General features: G+C 32.5%; 1 protein-coding gene across 3 annotated transcripts; it reads right to left on the reverse strand.

Moving 5' to 3' along the window:
* Window positions 1-1,595: 1,595 nt before the first annotated feature.
* LOC112770296 (uncharacterized) lies at window positions 1,596-18,612 on the reverse strand. 3 transcript variants are annotated; one of them, XM_072232860.1, is made up of 12 exons: window positions 18,427-18,612; window positions 16,400-16,587; window positions 12,483-12,610; window positions 9,266-9,294; window positions 8,412-8,538; window positions 5,077-5,342; window positions 4,857-4,953; window positions 2,963-3,092; window positions 2,655-2,843; window positions 2,365-2,534; window positions 2,162-2,263; window positions 1,596-2,043 (listed from the first exon to the last, which is right to left on the reverse strand). In XM_072232860.1, exons 6-9 carry the CDS (start codon window positions 5,261-5,263, stop codon window positions 2,808-2,810), a joined length of 450 nt encoding a protein of 149 aa, XP_072088961.1. In that variant the 5' UTR covers window positions 5,264-5,342; window positions 8,412-8,538; window positions 9,266-9,294; window positions 12,483-12,610; window positions 16,400-16,587; window positions 18,427-18,612; the 3' UTR covers window positions 1,596-2,043; window positions 2,162-2,263; window positions 2,365-2,534; window positions 2,655-2,807. The 3 variants fall into 3 exon arrangements, 2 of the variants coding, with proteins under 2 accessions (XP_072088961.1, XP_072088960.1); XR_003186594.2 differs by lacking the exon at window positions 16,400-16,587 and having other exon boundaries at window positions 2,963-4,953; XM_072232859.1 differs by lacking the exons at window positions 2,655-2,843; window positions 2,963-3,092; window positions 4,857-4,953; ... (4 more) ...; window positions 16,400-16,587; window positions 18,427-18,612 and having other exon boundaries at window positions 2,365-2,643.
* Window positions 18,613-21,024: the final 2,412 nt, after the last annotated feature.

Consider the following 21,024-nt stretch of genomic DNA (forward strand, 5'->3'; position numbering starts at 1 on the left):
TAACAATCCAATAATTATGTCTGATGAAAGCAATTCAATCATTGAGTTGAGCGAAGACAGTTTTGAAAGAGAAGAAATAGTTGACAATAGGTAATGTGGCACTTAATTTATGTATTTATCCATAAATTTTATTTCTAGATAACATTGAGATAAATTTTAGGATGGAGACTAACAATTTAAACTATCCTCAAGCAGGTACAATTCACAGGTTTCCTATAGAAAGAGATTGACACGTACTGACGTGACCGGAAGTAGATTGGTACGTTCATTCTAAATAATTCATATCAATTTTATGCAAATACATCAAATTTTGATTATCCATTTACAATACATAACGATGCTTAATTTCTCCCAAAACACTAACAATGCTTCAATTTTTGCAGTACCTGGGTGCTAGTTTTGCTGCACATCTCACTCTATTTGGACATGGCTCAATTTGGCAAATCATTGGTCCATCATCTAGCAAAAGCAACAACGTGTCTTTTTTTCATCTACTCAAAAATAAAGGAAGAAATACATAGTGGAAATTTAGGATGAATTGGGCCAAATGTTGTCAACTTATAACTTGAAGGAAAATGACACCATTATCCTGAAGATGGACTCCTTGCAAAACCGCCGAATAGATCTGACAATTCAAAGATCTTAAAGTTTGTGGGTGATTGGGATCCTAAAATTTACATTCACCATATTTTGAACTCATGATGTATTGTTAATATTATAGTGTTTTCAATATTTATGTTATTATGAAGTCACAAAGTTTGTATGTATAAGCTTCATCTAAAATTTGCTGGTCTTTTTGAGTATAGATAACTTCATGGATTGAATGGTCTAGCGCATGCTGCTGCTGCTGATCTTTACATTATGACATGATGCAAAATTTTTTACCTATTTACAATTTACATATTCAACATATATTGAAAAAATGGATTCAGTAGTAATTGGGTAAAATATAGTGAATACACCATTCATTATATTAAAAAAACATAGTGTTTTTGTATACAGTGACCATGAGAACGTAGTTATTATTATAAAATATATAGTCAAACTTACTCTACAATAAATCAACTAATCATAAGTAAACTGTTCGAGTTGAGTCACAAGAGCCTGAAATTTTTTTTTGTTAAAAATTTTTATTTATAATTTTGTGTCATTAATTTCAAAATTGTGTTTTTAGAGAATTGCGTATTTGACTCTCAAATTGACATGAGAGAGAGTCAATAAGATCCAAATATTTTTGAAATTACTTTATCTAAAATAAAAAAATAATCAGTCGAATAGAAAATCATGACTGATTTTATGGTGTACATATATCCTTGTCATCATTTTAATAAAGAATGAACTTTTTTAATACCTAAGCTATATTAGCCATTCTACGTAAAATGCACCTAAGAAATCCATCAAAACAAAAGAAATGGCCAAAAAGATCACTTCCAACCTATTCAATATAGATATATCAAGAAAGTACAAATCAATTCAACAACACATGAAGATTCAGTCATCTAAATACCATAAAGCATTCACTTGGTAAAACCACATAAGTTAAGGAATAAACTAAATTGTGGAAGGAGAGATTTTTATATCATAAAAGAGTTACTGTATTTTATTGAACTTCAAAAAGATAAGTACAAACATAAAGGGCTAAATAGCTAATTTGCCTAGTGGCTAATGATATTGTGTCCACACCCTAACACTTAATCTATTACATGAGAAAGATGCCCAAAAAACAATCCAAACAACTTATACAAAACATAAAAACACACACATTTTCTCATCCACTACAGTCCAATGCATCAAATGCTGTTACATGGACACAACCAAAATACCTAATGCCCTATATTAGTTCTAATCAGTAGCTCTAGTTAACTGTCATGGGCAACCACCTCAATTAACCCCATGTCCAAAGGAGCCATCATTTCCCGAGCCATGAGACTCATCACCTTCATCAAATTGCAGCCTCAAGGATTTTCTCAATCTCTTCAACGAAGGCTTCACATCTTTCTCAGCATCAACAGAGCCTCGATTAAGGCCAACCACATAAAAAAACTTGATACATAAAATTAGAGGAATAATTAGAGGAATAATTAATGAGTTCTAGTCAAAAAAAACTTGATCATAAAATTAAGGGCGCTGTAAAAAAAACAGAATTGGCAACACTACTTACCTCTTTACTTTCATCAACTTCATCGCATGAATTTTTAGAACTATCCACTTTATTTAACTTATCCACCACAGCATCAGCAGAATTTCTCTTAAGGAGAGGATACTATTAAATGACACAACATATTAGGTTCAATTTAAACACAACTTAAAAAAGGGTGAAAAGTAATACAGAAAAAATAATAAAAGAAACTGAAAGCATGGAACCTTAGCATCTTCATCAGCTCCCGAGTCAACAACACTTGATTCCTTTTGGGTATATTGAGGCGAACCAGCAAAGAGCTCAGAGCAGTTGAAAGGAGTCAATCTCAAATTCGGTGATTTGGTAACCTTAGAGGGTTCCCCAAATGATCCTTCTTCTTTTGGTACAAACCCAACTTTGGATAATACAAAGCACATCCGATATAAGACATGAATAAAGTTGGAACAACCAAAAATGAAAAATTTAAGAAAGAATTTATTAAAATGAAACAATAGGTGCGAATTCCATTTTATACCTTTTTTGGACTTAAATCTGAACTAGAGAGCTCAAACATTCCAACTATTGCAGCATCATCACAAACACGCCTCACTGGATAAGTTCCTTTGAATTTCTCCATCCCAACAGGCCTACTAAGAATCTTGAACAGCATAGTTTTTTCAACAATTTCTTAGAATATAGAAGGAGACTGTGTGCCAAACACAACCTATGAACAATATAAAACAGACACAACAGAAAAAATGAATCGGTAGAAACCAAATGATAAGAAAACTCTTTAACAATAAACTCAGCACATAAAAAGAATATAGCATTGGATTGACTTACATCAACATCCTTAAGATGTTGTTCAAACAGCTGGGCACAAGTCTTATTCAGTAGGTAACTTGCCTCACGATCAAAGAGGACAAAAATAGAAACACCAGTGGAATTTTCAACCAACACCTTCACTCTAAACCTGGATTTTTTTAAGATGCACATAAATACTGGCCTAAGGTTAACAACTATGCAGAAATAATTCACTATTTAACAAAGCACAAAGAAAGTATTGTAAAATATTTATACCCAGGAGTCACATTTGTAACATGAATGTTGCAAAATTGACAAAAATAAATCCTAGATTCTGCCTAAATACCTCTGCCACACACACAAGTAGAGTACCACCAAGGACCATCCTCAACTATTTCAGCTATCTTCGCTAGTACAACAAAAGTTCCAAACAACAACAAAGCCTTGTCCCACTAAGTGGGGTCGGCTACATGAATCAAACGACGCTATTGTACTCTGTCATGTATCATGTCTACAGAGAGACCGTTTACATGTAGATCTCGTTTGACCACCTCATGGATTGTTTTCTTAGGTCTTCCTCTGCCTTTCGCCCTTTGTCCATCTTCCATCTCATCCACCATCCTGACTGGATGTTCTATCGGTCTTCTTCTCACATGTCCAAACCACCTGAGATGCGATTCAACCATCTTTTCCACAATTGGTGCTACTCCAACTCTCTCCCTTATATCTTCATCCTTATTTTATCCAATCGCATATGACCACTCATCCATCTCAACATCTTCATCTCTGCCACACTCAGCTTATGTTCGTGCTCCCCTTTAGCCGCCCAACACTCCGTACCATATAGCATAGCCGGTCTTATAGCGGTGCGATAAAATTTACCTTTAAGTTTTAAAGGCACTTTTTTGTCGAATATAAAACCAGATGCACTCTGCCATTTTGACCAACCTGCTTGGATCCTATGATTTACATCCTGTTCAATCTCTCCATTATCCTGTATGATGCACCCCAGATACTTAAAATTTTTAACTTTTTCTAGGATGTTTTCTCCAATCTTCACCTCTATATTGGAGTTTTCCCTTCTCAGACTGAACTTACATTCCATATATTCCGTCTTGCTACGGCTTATGCGCAGACCATACACTTCTAAAGCTTCTCTCCATAACTCCAACTTCTTATTTAGGTCTTCCCTTGACTCTCCCATAAGGACGATATCATCAGCAAAAAGCATGCACCATGGCACAGGCTCTTGGATGTGCTCTGTGAGTACTTCCAAGACTAATGTGAAAAGGTATGGACTTAAAGATGATCCCTGGTATAATCCTATACCAATAGAGAATTCCTTCGTCACACCACCTTGAGTCTTCACACTAGTTGTGACCCCATCATACATGTCTTTAATTGCCCGAATATATGCAATCCTTACTCTCCTCTTTTCTAAAACCTTCTATAAGACCTCTCTTGGTACCCTATCATACGCTTTTTCCAAATCAATAAACACCATATGTAGATCCCTTTTATTACTACGACACTTCTCCATCATCCTTCTTAATAGGTATATCACTTCAGTGGTAGATCTTCCTGGCATAAATCCAAATTAGTTCTCTGTTACTTGTGTCTCTTTACTCAACCTCCGTTCTATCACCCTTTCCCATAATTTCATAGTATGACTCATAAGTTTAATCTCTCTATAGTTTCTGCAACTTTGTATATCCCCTTTATTCTTGTTGATAGGTACCAAGGTGCTCTTTCTCCACTCATCAGGCATCTTTTTTGACCTTAAAATCTCATTAAAAAGCTTGGTTAACTAGTTGATGCCTTTTTCTCCAAGACCCTTCCAAACCTCAATCGGGATATTACCAGTTGATGTCACACACAGAAAACAAAAAAGAATCTCAATAAGAGGAAGAGGTAGAAATTAAAGAATGCTAACTCATTTTCAGCAAGTTCCATCACAGCCATCTTCATCTTCTTTCCATTTTTATCATATTCTTTCTCTTTTGATACAGAGACCAACAGACCCACCACATCTGAAATAAATATTAAAAAAACTATTAGGAAATAATGACAACAAAACAACATTCTACAAATCACAAAAAAATAAGACTGCAATCATTCCAGACAAAAAAGTATGAGCAAATAGCACAACATACCAACTAAGAAATCGGAATCCTCTTTGGTTTCCAAAAGTTCAATGAATGAAGAGATTGTAAGAGCAGATTTTGAAATAAAATCGCAGATAACATCCCTAACAGTAGTCCTAAATTGGAAAATCAACTTAAACTGATGCCTAGTGGCCCTAAAAGATCCTTGGTTTGGCACAACAGAGAAGAGCTTCATTACATATACTCGACCCTCGGAGAAGATGTTTGAACCTGTAAATCATAGTCTTCCAAACAGTAGCTTGTATTTTGCACCCCTACCAATCAAAATAAATTATACTAAAAATCTGATAAATGACAAATCAAATAAAGAGAAAAACAAATTTAAATGAAACAAAATTTCAGACCTCGATATATAAAAGGCAAAGAGAAACACATCTAAATACAAAAAATAAACAGCCAAAAAATTTTAATAGATTTAGATCACTATAACTCACAGATTCATCAACCAAAATCATCTCCATAAAATTTGGGAGAAGCTGACCAGTGAAAGTAGGAACAGTCCAAAGTCTAATCACCCTAACTTTGAGGTTTCATGCTTCTTTCTCAGGATAATCTTATTAACTATATCCATGGCAGTTGTCATATTGAAATGCAATTAAATGGATGAAAGAGAAAACAGATTTCAGTCAATCAAACAGCAACTAAGAAACACATACAACAGCAACATGAATGTGAGAAAAATCTGCCATGATCAATGGATTCTACCTTTATTTATAAACACAAATCAATTGAGTAATTTGAATTTCGAAATCTATAGAACCCTTATTTTGCGAGGGAAAAAAATAAGAAAGATAGACATTTGAAAGATATTGATGTTGATTGACCTTAGATATCAATCGAAAGATATTTGCAGGCCCCACTAAATAATCCTATATATAGGACCTAAGCTAACAACAAGTGATACACAAATAAGGTGTATAAATGGTAAGCTATATTAACCCTATGTTATCTTCAATATAAATTGTAAGTTAATAGGAGAAGAGAGGATGGGATGAGAAGAGGATGAGAGAGAAGAGACAGATAACAAAGAAAACATGAGGTAACACCTAGAAAAAAGCGAGAACTAAAAATAAAAAGAAAATCTATGCATATATTTAGGAGTGGTAGACTTAGATGAGGAAGCCTTTTAGTATAGACATCATTATTTGATTAGGCTTCCTATATAATTATATTTCCAATAAAAAATATATCATATTCTTAATAAAGATACACACAAGATAATTATCTATGTAATGAAATACCAAAAAATAAAGTGGCCATCAATAAAGTTAAAAAATTGTGCTCAAAAGAAAAAAAGATATACAATCAATGAATGAACGTATAAACAAAAGAGAGTAACAAATAAGAATACATTTTTTATTAATTTTATTTAAAAAAATAAGAGAAAAGAATAAAAGACTCAAACTTCTCAGAAAAAATATCAACATAAGCTCGATAGCTAAATAGAAAATAAAATCCTATTTTAAGTAAACATACGCAAAGAGAAATATCTATTAACTTCATCAAGCAGCTTGTTTTCCCTAGCAAACAGACTTTTGATTATTCAAGACGAATGGATACAAAATAAAAAAAAAGTATTTTAAATAGCTTACCAATAAAAATCAATTGGTGTACACTTGTACATAAAAATACCCACGTAATTTTGACTTTCAACCGAGAGAAAAAAAAGGCACAAATGTAAATTTGACACTCAATTTAGTTGTAAAACTAAAATAAATTTTTGGTTTTCTATTAAAGTGAAACTAAAATACATACCACAAGTGATTTAATATCACAAATAAAACTAAAATAAATTTGATGACTATCTCCAAAATAAAAAACAAAGCAAATAAAAATATAAAAAAGAGAGAAAAAGACAGAGAACAAAACAAAGAATAGTAACAAAACTTCTAAAGAACTTTTAAAAATACAACTCAACAAATCTAGAACTTGAGATTCGTCTCTATAAAGTGGGATAAAATATTTATCATAGAAATTAGAGAAACTTAAAGAGATAATGTGAACCGACTCAATTTACATAGCATTTTCAACTATTGAATTGTACATAGATGAAAAACTATTAGAAAAATAATGACAATAAAGCAACATTCAATAATTCAATATTTATCTGATAGTATAATACCAGAAATTTCAGATTGAAACAACTAAAGTAAAATTATAGCCTCTATTAATTCAGAATTGAAATTCACTGCAAAGTTATTTTCAATTTCTTTACAGAAAATGCTATTATTACAAAGAAAGTAGCTAAATTTTTCTTTAAAAAAAATATCACCTTCATGGACTAAGTTTTGAATTCTAAAATATTCTTCATCTTCTTGTTTAGTGACTAAGCCAAACCAAAGATACGAAAGGAAGGAGTTTTAGAAGGCATACAAAAGAAGAATTTACACCAGCAGCATTTATCCCAAGGAATTGGTGATTTCGGAAGAATGAAGGAAGAAATTGTAAATAAATTCCTTTGATAAAATAATAGTATATCTTTCTATCACCTAGGTATCCCATGCTTAGAAATATCACAATAAGGCATCCATAAATTCCTTTGATAAAATAATTTCTTTCAAAAAGATTTCATTTGACTAAACAAACATATGGACTTAGCCAATTTCAACCACAAGATTGCAAATAAATCTTAGGGATGGACAAAAAAGTTAGATGAATGTGCCAAAGAATACACAAAAACCAAGACAGGATGTTTTTTCGTTATTGATGGTAATTTTGCAGCAGCAAGAAGAAATAAAGAAAAGAGCATCATATTTGGATAACAAATTATAAATGTATGCATGAAGGATCAAGGTCATGTAAGGAAATAATGCCGATGCACTATTCTACGCAAAGTACATAATACAATAGCAACTATAATTAAAATCCAAGATAAAGATGATAATAGAAACTTGCCAATCATCTATTCATCATTTTCCACTTTTCTGCAGCAAGCGGCTCAACTCATCTGATTGTCTTTCTAGCTTGATCATTTGAAGGATCAATTTCTAAGATCTTTTTCATATTTGTCAATTGATATTTGAAAAAATAACTAAAATTAGTGAAGTGAAAAAAAATTATGGTATGAATGAACTCAATGATGCGAAAAGGAAAAAAAAACCTGAATGACACTAGTATGCAGAACATGTACTTCTTCATTAAGATCCAACAATAAGGAATGCATAATGATACTCATACTGGCTTTTTCTAGGTTGGCAAATACCACATAACAGTGGCACCTTTCTAGTTTGAGAAACTATACTTACCCCCTTACTGTGCAAAAGAGAATAAAGTTCAAGTCATGCTTAAAGTATAATAACTCCTAACATAAGATCTGAACTTACCAGCAATGGTTTCTTCAAAATGTTCAACCTTTTCATGAGCTTCTCCTCTTCTTACTAACGCTTTAATGTACACTGGATTCAGATCCAATGCTTTTGTGCATTCTTTAACTATGTTGTCATATTTATCCTGGGATATGCTTAGCATAAGTTAAAGGAAATTAGATTCTTGACTTAATTAATTTCAAATATAAAAAGGCAAATATGATGCAAGATTCAATATCAGCTTTATCTATGATTAAAATGACTTCAAAAGATATGATTGGAAAATAAAAAAAGAGGTACGAAAGAGTTGAACCACACTTAAAAGGGTCTAATTTGTCAAAAATGGTCCCTCAGATGGATGCATGAGGTATTTAGTTTGTGAGCTCCCATACTATATTTTTACTTTAAGCAGACCTCTTAATTAAGCAAGTTGGGTTCATATTTTTCTCAGACTAATTACATTTTGGAAATAATAAATATGTATATTAAAATATGCATTATCTCAAATAACAAATTAAAACCACAAAAAAAAAACAAATTAAACATAATTTCTATATAAAAAAAGGCAGAAAGAGAAATTATTTAACTTAAGTTGCAAACTTTCTGAGCCCATTTCCTTGTCCAAAGAAACTGTGCTGCAATCGCATATCATAATGCAGCAAGGATCCTCAATTGATCTTTTAAACACTTTCATATACCAACAGATCACAATAAAAAATAATACTAAATTAACATTTACTTGAAAGACAATTAAATAAATCCTAGAAAACACGATGATAACCTTCAGCTTCAGGATAAAGAATTTATCATGTGACACTATTATAATTTTTTTTCCCACACAACGTGGGTCCAAATTACAGGATAAAGAGTACCTTGTTAGAGAGCGAGAGCAAGTGAGGCACTATGAGACCAGCGTGATCAGACCCCAATATAAAAGGGAAAAAAACAAAAAACAATTAGTTCATGTGCATTTACTCGAAACACATCAAATAAAATCCTAAGAAAACACAACAGATCAATAAGCATAACCATATATCAAAAGAAAATGATACAGATTTATCATGTCATCAGTTTATTTTTTTCTCAGGTTATGATAACAATACAAATCTGAAGAGACACATAAACAGTTAAAGTCAATCCAAAATTTAACACCTCACAGATGACAAAATAGTAAAATTAATTCAAAACATCTCATCAAATGAGTTTAGAATTTTAAAAAAATAAACTTGGTTTTCTTAAACCCAAGCAGTAATATATTTTTATTTTTTAGAAAAATCCTTAAGGAAACCAAGGCTAAAGTCAATTATACACGAGATAGTCTCCAAAAAAATAAGAGCTACTAAATCTCTATCAATAATTTATTGAAAATATAAGTTCTAGAGAAGTTATGTAAAAATTAAAATCAAGATTTTAAAACATGTCGAAAACACACATTCAAAAATATAACAGTAAATTTAATCCAAAATTTCTTATCAAATCAGCTCAGAATTCAAAACAATTAAACTTCCCTTTTTTTTAACCCAACCAGCAATATATTTTTATTTTTTAAGAAAAAATCCTTAAGGAAACCAAAGCTAAAGTGAATTATACACAAGATAATGATACAGATCTGTTATGACATTAATTTTTTTTTTCTCAGGTTATGATAATGATACAGATTCGAAGAGATATCGCAAACAGTTAAAATCAAGACTGTAAAATTTCTACAATACCCCTTGTTCCTCTTTTTTTCAAACCAAACCCTAACCCTCTTCTAACACACTCACTCACCTCTCACTACCGCACACACTCTCACTCCCCTCACATCCTCTTCCTCACAACACACACCCAGACTCTGACAGAAAAAGAAAGAAAGAAAAAGGAAAGAGAGAAAAAGGTTGACTGCGATAAGAGAAGGGAGGAGGAAGGCGGGAGCTGTCCATGCCAAACCACCATGCATGCGAGGAGAGAGAGAGTCGTACCTCATCACTGCCGGCCTGGAGGACGCCGTTCATGTCCCGTCGCGTCGTCACCAGCCACGTCCAGCTCGTTGCAGTTGCGTTGGCATCAGAGGCCAGAACTGAGAGAGATGCGTCCAAGAGGGGGGACGAGTGCAAGAGAGGAGACATGGAAGAAGGACTGCCGCCGTTCTGCCTCGCCGCCGTCAAACTGCTACAGCCGCCACGCCTTATCTCCGTCGCTGCTAAGCTTCAACCGCCACCATCTCCGTTGGGGGTTACCGTCATTGCTGAATGAAGAGGGAGAGTTTGAATCGGGCAGTAAAGGGAGGAAGAAAGAGTCGCGATGGAGGAGCTGTTCACCATCGTCTCGTCTGCCGTTGCCATCAACGGAGCTCGTCGTCAGGGGAGCATCACCGACATCACTGCTAATGAACCGTCTCCGTCCTTGTTTTGATCTTGCTCAGCCCCACACCCTCTTCATTATTGTCTCTAAATCAGCACAATTTTTCCCCTGTTCTGACTCTATTTATGAAACTGTAATGCTTCCACCTTTACTCTAATATATTTTCTTCTTTTCTTACATGCTCTGGTTTTAATTGCGATAATATGTCTCTGTTTTAGTACTATCGCCCTACTTTTGTTGCATTTCTGCTAGAAATTATCTTGAGTACTAGTATTAGTGCTATCATGGAACGGTTGGAGCTGTTGATGTTATGATTACATCTGCGATGTAGCCGTGGAAGTTGCTGCCACCTTCTCGATCCAAATTCTGCACTCATTTGTTTCATTTTACTTCAATCCTCCTCACCTTAGATTCTGGCACTCTGGGTTCGATATCTCGGTCCCTTAGGATCATGTTGTGAGTAGGCCTTATATTTATAATTATTTGGCTTTGCTATAATTATTTTGATATATGGTAACTGAGTTTATATTATACTTACAAAGATTTTTATCAAAAGATTTTAAATTAGTTTGAATGATCGATTTATTAGAACTAAATATTTATTCTTGTTAAGCTCATTTTAATATGCACATGAGATTATATGTTTTTATGAGACTATATGTATGTTTGAAGAAGTTTCATATTATTTTAAAGCATTTGATTTTACTCGAATATGTATTTTTGAAACATTGAAGTATTTGTTGGTATTTACTTATTTTGAAACTGTGAAATATATTTGAAATGCCTTAAGATTGAGAAAATATAATTGAATATGATTTGGATGAGAAAGTATTATTTGATTTGATTTGATACCTCATGTTTGAAAGACCGAAGAATTTGTTATATTTGAAATTATATGTTTGAATTGGTTTGGGAGGCTCGTATTAGAAAACCGTAGTTAGCGGCGGTTATGACGTTAACCTAGATGCATCTGGCTCAGACCTCAGCTAGCAGGGGCGTTGCTAGCCTAACGTGTAGGTCACACGTTGGATCTGTTATTCCGTACGGACACACGAGAGGAAAGGGATACCCTTAGAGGTGGAGCCGCCCAAGTGTGAACTATTTGATTTAATTTCTGTATGAGAACTCCCTTATTGATTCACTCATTCATATAAATTATTATTTTCTAAATAAAATTATTTTTATAATAATGTTTATATGGTCTCATGTGAATTATAGATGTACTGTCTAGTCACTGGGTTGCGAAACTCACTCCGTTTTTTTTAAATATTTTCCAGGAATAAATATTTGATTATGTGAGTATTTCTATTCAAGAGTAATATCTGCAATGGGTATCTATTCTTTGTTAAGTTCTTCGGCGTCATCTGCTCCATATGTCACAGGCAGGATCCATTCATATTTATTTATTTTATTTTTGTTAAAAATATGTAATTATTTATTCAAAAAAATTGTAAATTTATCAAAAATATGTGTAACCTTCTTATTTATTTTATATTCGAATCAGTTAGGCTTGATGGAAAACTATTTTTCTGAGCACCAGTCATGGCTCATTTTAGGCTGTGAGAAAGACCTTAACCAAAGTAGAGGATTTACCATCTCAGCCCCTACCAATTCTCACAGAGAGTCTCATCCAATAAACCAATGCATTAAACAAACAAATAACAATAAAAAAATTACAAATAAAAAAAGAAACATTTCTACTAAACACCTAGCGAGTGTCATTTCATATCAGTGAGATAAACTTACATCAGCCATTGTCAACACCTTTCAATCATCTCAATAAAGATTTCTCTGAGATCTTCATTCACAGTCCTTTTTATGAAGTTACTGTTCTTACAATCTTACCCCATCTTAAATCTATCACTCCTCACCATCTGCGGCCAACAACAAACATTAATAAAAACCATACGAACATCATGATTAGAAATAAAAGAACAAACAGCAATAACAGATTCCAAAAAAAACTTAAATTAAATGAACCTAAAACCCTCACATACCTACTTCCATGATATATTCATGGATTGACAAGACAAAACTTTTTCTTTCTGCAAAACTCAAACAATATTGATCTTCCATGCCAATCAAGTTACAAATCATTGGCGTCGAATATGAGACACAAATAGCTAGATTCAGATGAAAACAAATAAGGCCTTAAAAGTTAGAATAGTAGATGAAGAAGACAAGGAACTAACCCCTTTATTACTAGAGAAATGGCTTTTTTTTCAACTAAGACATAATATAAGCAGCCATAGGATGAGACCCAATTTTAAAAATTTCCATGTGGATAATATTTGTAAGGGATACATAAAAGAAATTTCTAACACACAAGATATCCTTACTTATTGGGAATAAACATTTTCAGAATTAACACATTCATTACATTCTAAAATCTCCCACTGCAGTTGCAAAGACACAAACAATAACTACCAATAAAAAATTACATTCCAAAATTAACACATTCATTACATTCTAATTCTAAAACTGTTAGTAATTTGTAGTTGCATGCCAACCCATCATTCACCTCCAAATCAAAAAAGGAATCTCAATCAGTTGGCAGAGATACTGTGTAGATGTATCTAGAATTCAGATTTTCAAAAGTGGCTAGAAATCTAAATGGAGTACCCGTGATTATGCTCATCAGGGGCTCCACTGCGTACAAACCCTAGCGCAGCTTTGCATAGATTGGGAGGATCCAAAAATGAGAAAACATGCATTTATCGGATAGGCCTGAGTGGATAATTTTAAGACCATTAACATCTCAAATTGACTTAAAAATTAGGGGTATGCTATTTGCAATAAATCCTCAGTGAGATCCATTTTGACCACTTGATTTACTTTTGCCACGTCGGATTCTTGGTTGTGAATGATTGGCTATGATTGTAATTGAGTTTTTGGTTGTGAAACTGAATGCTAATTGATTTTGGTATTATTATGATGATGATTATGTTCGTATGAATTGAAATTCGTTTAGCGCTTATGTACCTCTTGCAAGGTTGTTTGGGATGAATGGTTGTCAAAAGTTCTAATTTTTACTTAATAACGTAATTGGTTGCTGAGTCAAGTTATAAAGAGTAAATTGTGAGGTTGAGGTTTGATAAATGATAAATATATCGAGTCTGTATTTCTAAACTGAGTTCCTGAAATTGCTAAAAGTAGTAATTTTGAGAGTTTATAAATGATTTTATAAGGATTGGAATCATATGTTAGTTGTTGAGAACCTTATGTTTGATAAGTGCTGATAGAAGGCTGGTATACTGTTGAGAAGTTATGAAAGTAAGGGAGCTCGTAAGGGTGGTGAAGTCGAATTTTAAGGGGAGGTTCTGTCCGAATTCTTGTAAAAATAAATGAAAGCGTGATTTTGTTTTGAAAATCCGATTTATGGGCTTATTTTGAGAATTATTTGATATTTGAAAATGGTTTGATTATTGAAAATAATTTGATGTTCTGAATGGTTGAGAAAATGTTTGGTTGGGACCCTTGAAGGGTGGCAAAGCCCAAATTTTAGAAGAAATATTGCAGAAATTTTTATAAAACTCCGAGACTTTGTTTAAAATGTTGTTTAAAAGAAAATTTGATCTAGGAATCATATTATGTGGTTTTCGATTTATTAAGAGAAGTATTATGTTTTAAGTTTAATCTATTGGGAAAATATTTTTGTCTTAAGCTATGATTTGAGTTCAGATTATTTGAAAATGAATTTTATCTTGATTGAACGTTAAAGAAGTTTGGGTAGTTGAAAACTAAACATTATGATGCTAAGACTGATGAATAACTGAAAGTATACCTATGTGGTGATGTGGAGGTATGAGTGATTACATGGTGATGCAGAGGTGTGAGAAATTATGTGGTGATGCAGAGGTAAGATTGATTATTTGGTGATGCGAAGGTATGATGAAAAGAAAGAAAATGAGAAACTATGGATAAAAGAGAGAATTGAGAAGGGATAATTATTCATGAGAATTGTAGGTTTGAATGGGCCTTTGTGCCAAATTGCTAATGTGGGAATGTCCGCCTAACTGATAGCCAGAATGAAAAAGATAATTGAGAATTGTTTGTTTGACTAGGCCTTTGTGCCGAATTGCTAATGCGGAAGTACCCACTTGACTGATAGCCTAAGATTGTTAATGCAAAAATGTTCGCCTAACTGATAGCCCGTTTCTTACTATTATGCATATAGAAATGTTATTATGATTTGGTCTAATTGACATGGGTAACCGTGATGCCAAGGTATCCTAACTGACATGGGTTCGCCCATGATGATACCAATGTGTCTGACTAACATAGTAGAGAAACCATATTTGGGGTTCGCTTTGAGTAACGTCGGGTTGCGGGTAGACAACCAAAGCATGAGCTCATGACCTGCATAGGAAACGCATTCATCATATGCATTATGTGAATTGCTTGAGTGTTCCCGTATGTTGTGCTAAGTTATTTGTGAATTCCTTGTATTTGATTTATGTGTGAATTGTTTGTGTGTTTGTATTACATGTGTTCTTGTGCTTGTTGGCTTCAGTATATGTTAGGGATTAAAATAACCGAGAACTGATTACTGTAACTTAAAACCGAGTGACATAATTAGAATTTGTTTAAAGTAAAATAACTTGAAGAGAACTAACTAATTATTTAAAGTAAGTTTTAAGAAATTCTAAAGGTAATTATTTTAAAAGTTATAGGTAATTATTTGCATTTTATTTTTTTTACTCTCACGACATTCACTTTCCCTACTGAGAATCTGCGAGGACAATGTTCTCATCCCCTATAGATCTTCTGTTTCAGCGATAGGTTCAGGAATCCTTGGCAAGGAGCCGCAACTGATCCACAGAGTTTTATATATATGTGTATTCGTATTTTCTGTATTTGGTTTAGTCTTAGATTTTATTTTTCCCTCGTCGTTTATTGTTTTGGTTTTTAGAGGGGTAGGACTTGTATTTGAGAATCTTGAAATAAGTCTATGTATATAATGCTTTGTGAATATATAGATAGATATATGTATCATTTTGATAAAGTGGTTAAAAGTAAAGTCTTTTTGTTTTCTTGATTAAAATTCCGATTCATATTCGCAAAGACTCGATATTAAATAAAGAGAGTATAAAATAAAAAGGTTTATAGGTAAGTAACGCCTGAGCTTTTAGTACGATCATGAGGTGCTAAAAGCTAGGGTGTTACAGAGCCCAGACACAATAAGAGACAACAATGCAACCCTCATAACCCTTATCCCGAAAGTGAAATAGCCAGACTCAATCACCCTTTTTTACCCCCATCTCATTGTGCAATGTAACTTATAAGTGCATGTCAAAGATAATAGTAGAAAGGCTCAAACTGACCTTGAAAGATAGAATTTCTCCGTATCAGTCAAGCTTTGTCTCAGGAAAAAAATCCATGATAACATAGTGATTGCTAAAGAAATGACACACATTATGAAAAAGATAAAGGGGAGAAGAGGATTTATGGGCATAAAATTCAACTTTAAGAAAGCCTACGCTAGAGTCCGCTGGAGTTTTTTGAAGGAATGTCTAGATGATTTCGATATAGGAGCTTAATTAACTAATCTCATTAGGGAATGTATCTTGTCAGTGTCCTACAACTTGTTGTGGAATAGTGGAAAGACTGAGAGTTTCAGACCAACAAGGGAAATCAGGCTAGGAGACCCCATCTCGCCTTACCTCTTTGTTATTGTCATGGATAGGCTCTCTCACTTGATTGTGGATCTTGTGGCTAGCAAGTCTTGGAAACCTATAAGTGTTGGAAGACAAGGACCAAAGATCTCCCACTTGCTCTTCGCAGATGACTTACTCGTGTTCGCAGAAGCAAATGAAGAACATATACAGGTTGTCATGAATTGCATGAAGACCTTTTATGAAGCATCAAGCTTAAAGATTAGTATTTCAAAAACATCGGTGGTGTTTTCATCAAATGTCAAAAGGGAAGAAAAGGCAGCAATTTGTGAAAAATGTAACTATCAGGAAAAATCATGTCTAGGTCAATACTCGGGAGCAATGCTAACAAATCATAGGAGAGTCAAGGACAAATTCAAAAATATTGTAGAAAATATGCAGAGTAAGTTGAAGGGTTGAAAAATGAATTGTTTGTCATTGACGGGCAGGATCACACTGATAAAATCAGTTTTTAGTCTGATGTCCAATTTTAAAATGCAACATTCAAAAATGTCAAAAGGTCTTTACAATAAATTAGAGGCAATGCAGAGACGCTTTATCTGGGGTGAAGGGCCAGACCAGAAAAGAATTCATCATCTTAGTTGGCACACCTTATGCTAACCAAAGCTACAGGGAGGTTTAGGAATGAAGAAAATTCAAACTATGAATGATGCTTTCTTGATGAAAATAGTTTGGAGATTTATGAAAGTGCCTGAAGCGTTGTGGTCACAGGTGCTTACACACAAGTATAAGGAGGGTCCTTGCTTACAAAGCAAACCTAGTGATTCTCCTTTTTGGAAAGACATTACAAAACTATGGCATGCTTTGAAAGAATATTGCTCTGTTGCTATTGGAGATGGCTCTACTACCTCCTTCTGGGATGATGTTTGGGTACAAAATGAAGGATGCCTCAGTAGCAAAGCTCTTACACCCATTCCAGATGAGCAAAAGAATGGGAAGGTAGTCGAATACACAAATGGCAGAGGTGAATGGGATTTAGAAAAGCTCATGGCTCTGCTTCCCACAGAAGTCATAGACAAAATTAGATAAATACCTCCACCAAAGGACGATCAAGGTAAAGATAAAATAAGATAGAACCACACGATAAATGGAAATTTCACAGTAGCTTCGGCCTACAAAACATTAACAAATCACTCATCCATGGAGACTAAAAGGATATAGAAAGTCATATGGAGGTGGAAAGGACCAGAGAGGATCAGAGTATTTATATGGCAAGCAGCACATGGAAGGCTCCTAACAGCCAGCAGAAGATCCCGCATGATGAGAACAGATCCAAACTGTCATAGATGTAATCGAATACCTGAGACTGGGTTACATGTTCTAAGAGATTGTCCGTATGCAGCATCAATTTGGATCGAGTTGGTTCAACCTAGTGCAATTGCAATTTTCTTTGGAGTGAATCTGGCTAAATGAATAGATTTTAACCTCTCAAATCAGATTGAAAAATCATCAAATTACAACTGGATAGATAAGTTCTTTGTATCGTGGTGGAGAATATGGAAGTGGAGAAACCAAGATCTCTTCTCACAACAAGTTACAAGGCCAAAGAATGTGGTCACAATAATTAAGGCCTCAGTGAGAAAGTACAAAGAAGCAGTTAAGAAGAAGCTAATTAGAGCGGAACCTGAGAATCTCCAAAACCATCGACAAGCCTGGGAACCACCACCCAAGGGTTGGGTGAAATTAAATACCGACGGATCAGTCAAAGAAAAAGCAAAGAAATCGGGCTGCAAGGGGCTTTTGAACACAAAAGGGAAGGGGATTGGAGGTTTCACTGCAACATTGGGATATTTTCAGATAACACAAGCAGAAATATGAGCAGTTCTATATGGATTACAAATGACGTGAAATTTAGGAATGACAAGGGTGATTGTGGAGATGGATGCCATAGAAGTTTTAAAAAAAATCAACACATACCGACCAACTAAAACAATAGATCCAATCCTAAGGGGAATAAAAGAGTACAAAAACGCCCTTAAAAAATTAAGTTCCAGTATGCAAATAAGGAAACTAACCATTATGTAGCTTGGCTTGGAAAGATAAGCATTAACCATCAATATAGATTCAATTTCATCGATAATTCACCGGCAGATATAAAGCGCTTGCTGCAAATAGATGTTGCAGAGATACAAATTTCTTGTAATTTGATAAACTTGTATTTTTTTTCTTTTGAGCTTAGGCTCCTATGTTTACCAAAAAAAAAATTTATAAATACGTATTTTTCAAATGAATAATACTAAACAATTAATTTTTTATAGTAAATGTTAGTTAATTTTTTTAAAATTATTTTTTATTTTAAATTATAAATCTTTAATTTTAGATTTTAAGTTATAAACCTTAAAAAAAAGGTTCGTTATTATTAATTAACTAAAAATTAGTTCTCTATATTTCTTTTTAAAATTAATATTTTACTAATATTCTTTTAAATGAAAAAGCCGTTGGTTTGGTGTAGTTAGCGTTCGGTCATTTTTCTAGAGATACCTATAATTTGAATGTAAACTCTTCTTAAATTATTCTGCCTGGCGCACATGTATTTAAAAGAAACCTCCAGTGATAACCTGATTGCATTTATAATAAAATTATGTTAATGTATACAAAATTCTTGCCATATTAGCTGTTGCATCAGATAAGTCAATTTAAAGAAATCTCCCAATCCTAGAAAACGTATATAAAATATGAGGGACTTTTAGGTAGCGTTCGCTTTCTACGAAATTACCATGATTTTTCAATAAGTTCATCAACTCTTCTTGTTAGAATATAGAAAATCCGTGCTTACATTTTCGTCAAATAGACAAATACCCGTATTGTAAATATCTTCAAATCGTTTATATGTAAACCTACTCGCGATCGTTACTTGCAAAATACAATTCACAAACTTATTCGAAGAGCGAGAAGCTGAGGAGTTGCATTGATTTGTTTTAGGGTAAAGTATTAAATTTATGTTTGAGCGTAATCTTAAGATTTAAAGTGTTTTATTTAAATTTAAAAAAAATATTTAGTTTTAATGTAGTTTTATCGGGAGGTCAAAGTTAAATAATTAACAGAATGTCCTACATGACAGTAGTACAAGAACAAGATCGATAATCTGAAGAGCAAGTGCAAGCTCTAGAGGCACAAAATCAATCGTGAATGTATCAATACATTTATTTATCATTCTCTTTAGTTCTATAAAAAATATTTCATTTAAATTGTAAGAAAAATGATAAATAAATATATCGATGTATTTAGCCATTTACGATTGATTTTGTGTCTCTGGAACTTTGTACTTGTTCTTCAAATTATCGATCTTGTTCTTGTACTGCTGTTATGTAGGATATTCTGTTAATTATTTAACTTTGACCTCATGGTAGGACTACATTGAATCTAAATGAAACTTTTTTAAATTCAAATAGAACACTTTAAATCTTAAGGACCAAAATAGGATTACGCCTAAACATAAGGGACCAATTTAATACTTTACCTTTTTTTTATGAAAAAATAAAGGTGATGAACCATCATTTTCTTGAAAAAAAATATAGATAGAATTTCTAGTAAATATGTTTCACGAAAGATATTTTGTTAATTAAATTGTTAATATATTAATTATTCATAAAATATATTAACAAATTTAACACTTAATCAAATATAAAAGTATACACATTAAATCCTTTGAAATTTTAGATAACGAATATTAAAATTAATTATTAGTAAAAAATTAATTTCTTTCATATGAAAATAATCATTAAAAAATTTATTATTTAATTTTGTTTTTATTTACAGAAATCCTGGTCTTCTTAGTTAATGGAAATTTTTGTCCTTTATGACCATTTTGTATATGTATTTTAATGCTATAAATTTTGTGTCATAATATGTAATATCAGAATCGACATAATTTTAAAAATTTATATTTTCATAATAATATTACGGATAAAAATACTAATAAGTGAATAAAAGAGAGGCCATACATAAAAATAATATTGTGGGACAAGTTAAATCTCACTTTAATCTTTAAAATTGACGAATTGTACTAATTTAATCTCTAACTTTTTAATTACTATAATTTAATCTCATAAGTAACAATTAAAAAATTAAGAATCAAATTAATACAACTCGCCAATTAAATCATAATTTATCTTGATTTAGAATTTTACAATGTGTTGACAAAAAGAAAAAGGAAAAATACATCTATTAAAAAACAAGTACCGTAGCTAAACCCAAACAAATAAATAACTGAATGAAACTCAAACTTTTGTTTTTACAATTGCACTGGGTTTTTTTTTCCCCTTTCTTTTTTTTACCAGTTTGCCTTTACTTTGGTTTGGTTTTTGTTATGTAATTTTAATTTTCAATAACACTTTACAGTGTGTTTTTGTTCTATATGAATATTGAATTCACTTTTCAGTTTTAGTTTAATATAGGGGATATTTGAATTTTTTTCTTTAAGATTAAATCTAATATTTTTTCATGAATGAAATATTTTTTTATATAAAAAATCGTTATTACACTAGCACACTACTAAAAAAAATTAGTTTTACCGAATTTTTGGTTGTCATAATATATTATTATTGTTATTATTTTCAATAGTAATTATACATTTATAATTATTAATAATATATATATATATATATATATAT

Source organism: Arachis hypogaea, chromosome 3 (assembly GCF_003086295.3).
Source record: "Arachis hypogaea cultivar Tifrunner chromosome 3, arahy.Tifrunner.gnm2.J5K5, whole genome shotgun sequence".
Taxonomy (NCBI): domain Eukaryota; kingdom Viridiplantae; phylum Streptophyta; class Magnoliopsida; order Fabales; family Fabaceae; genus Arachis; species Arachis hypogaea.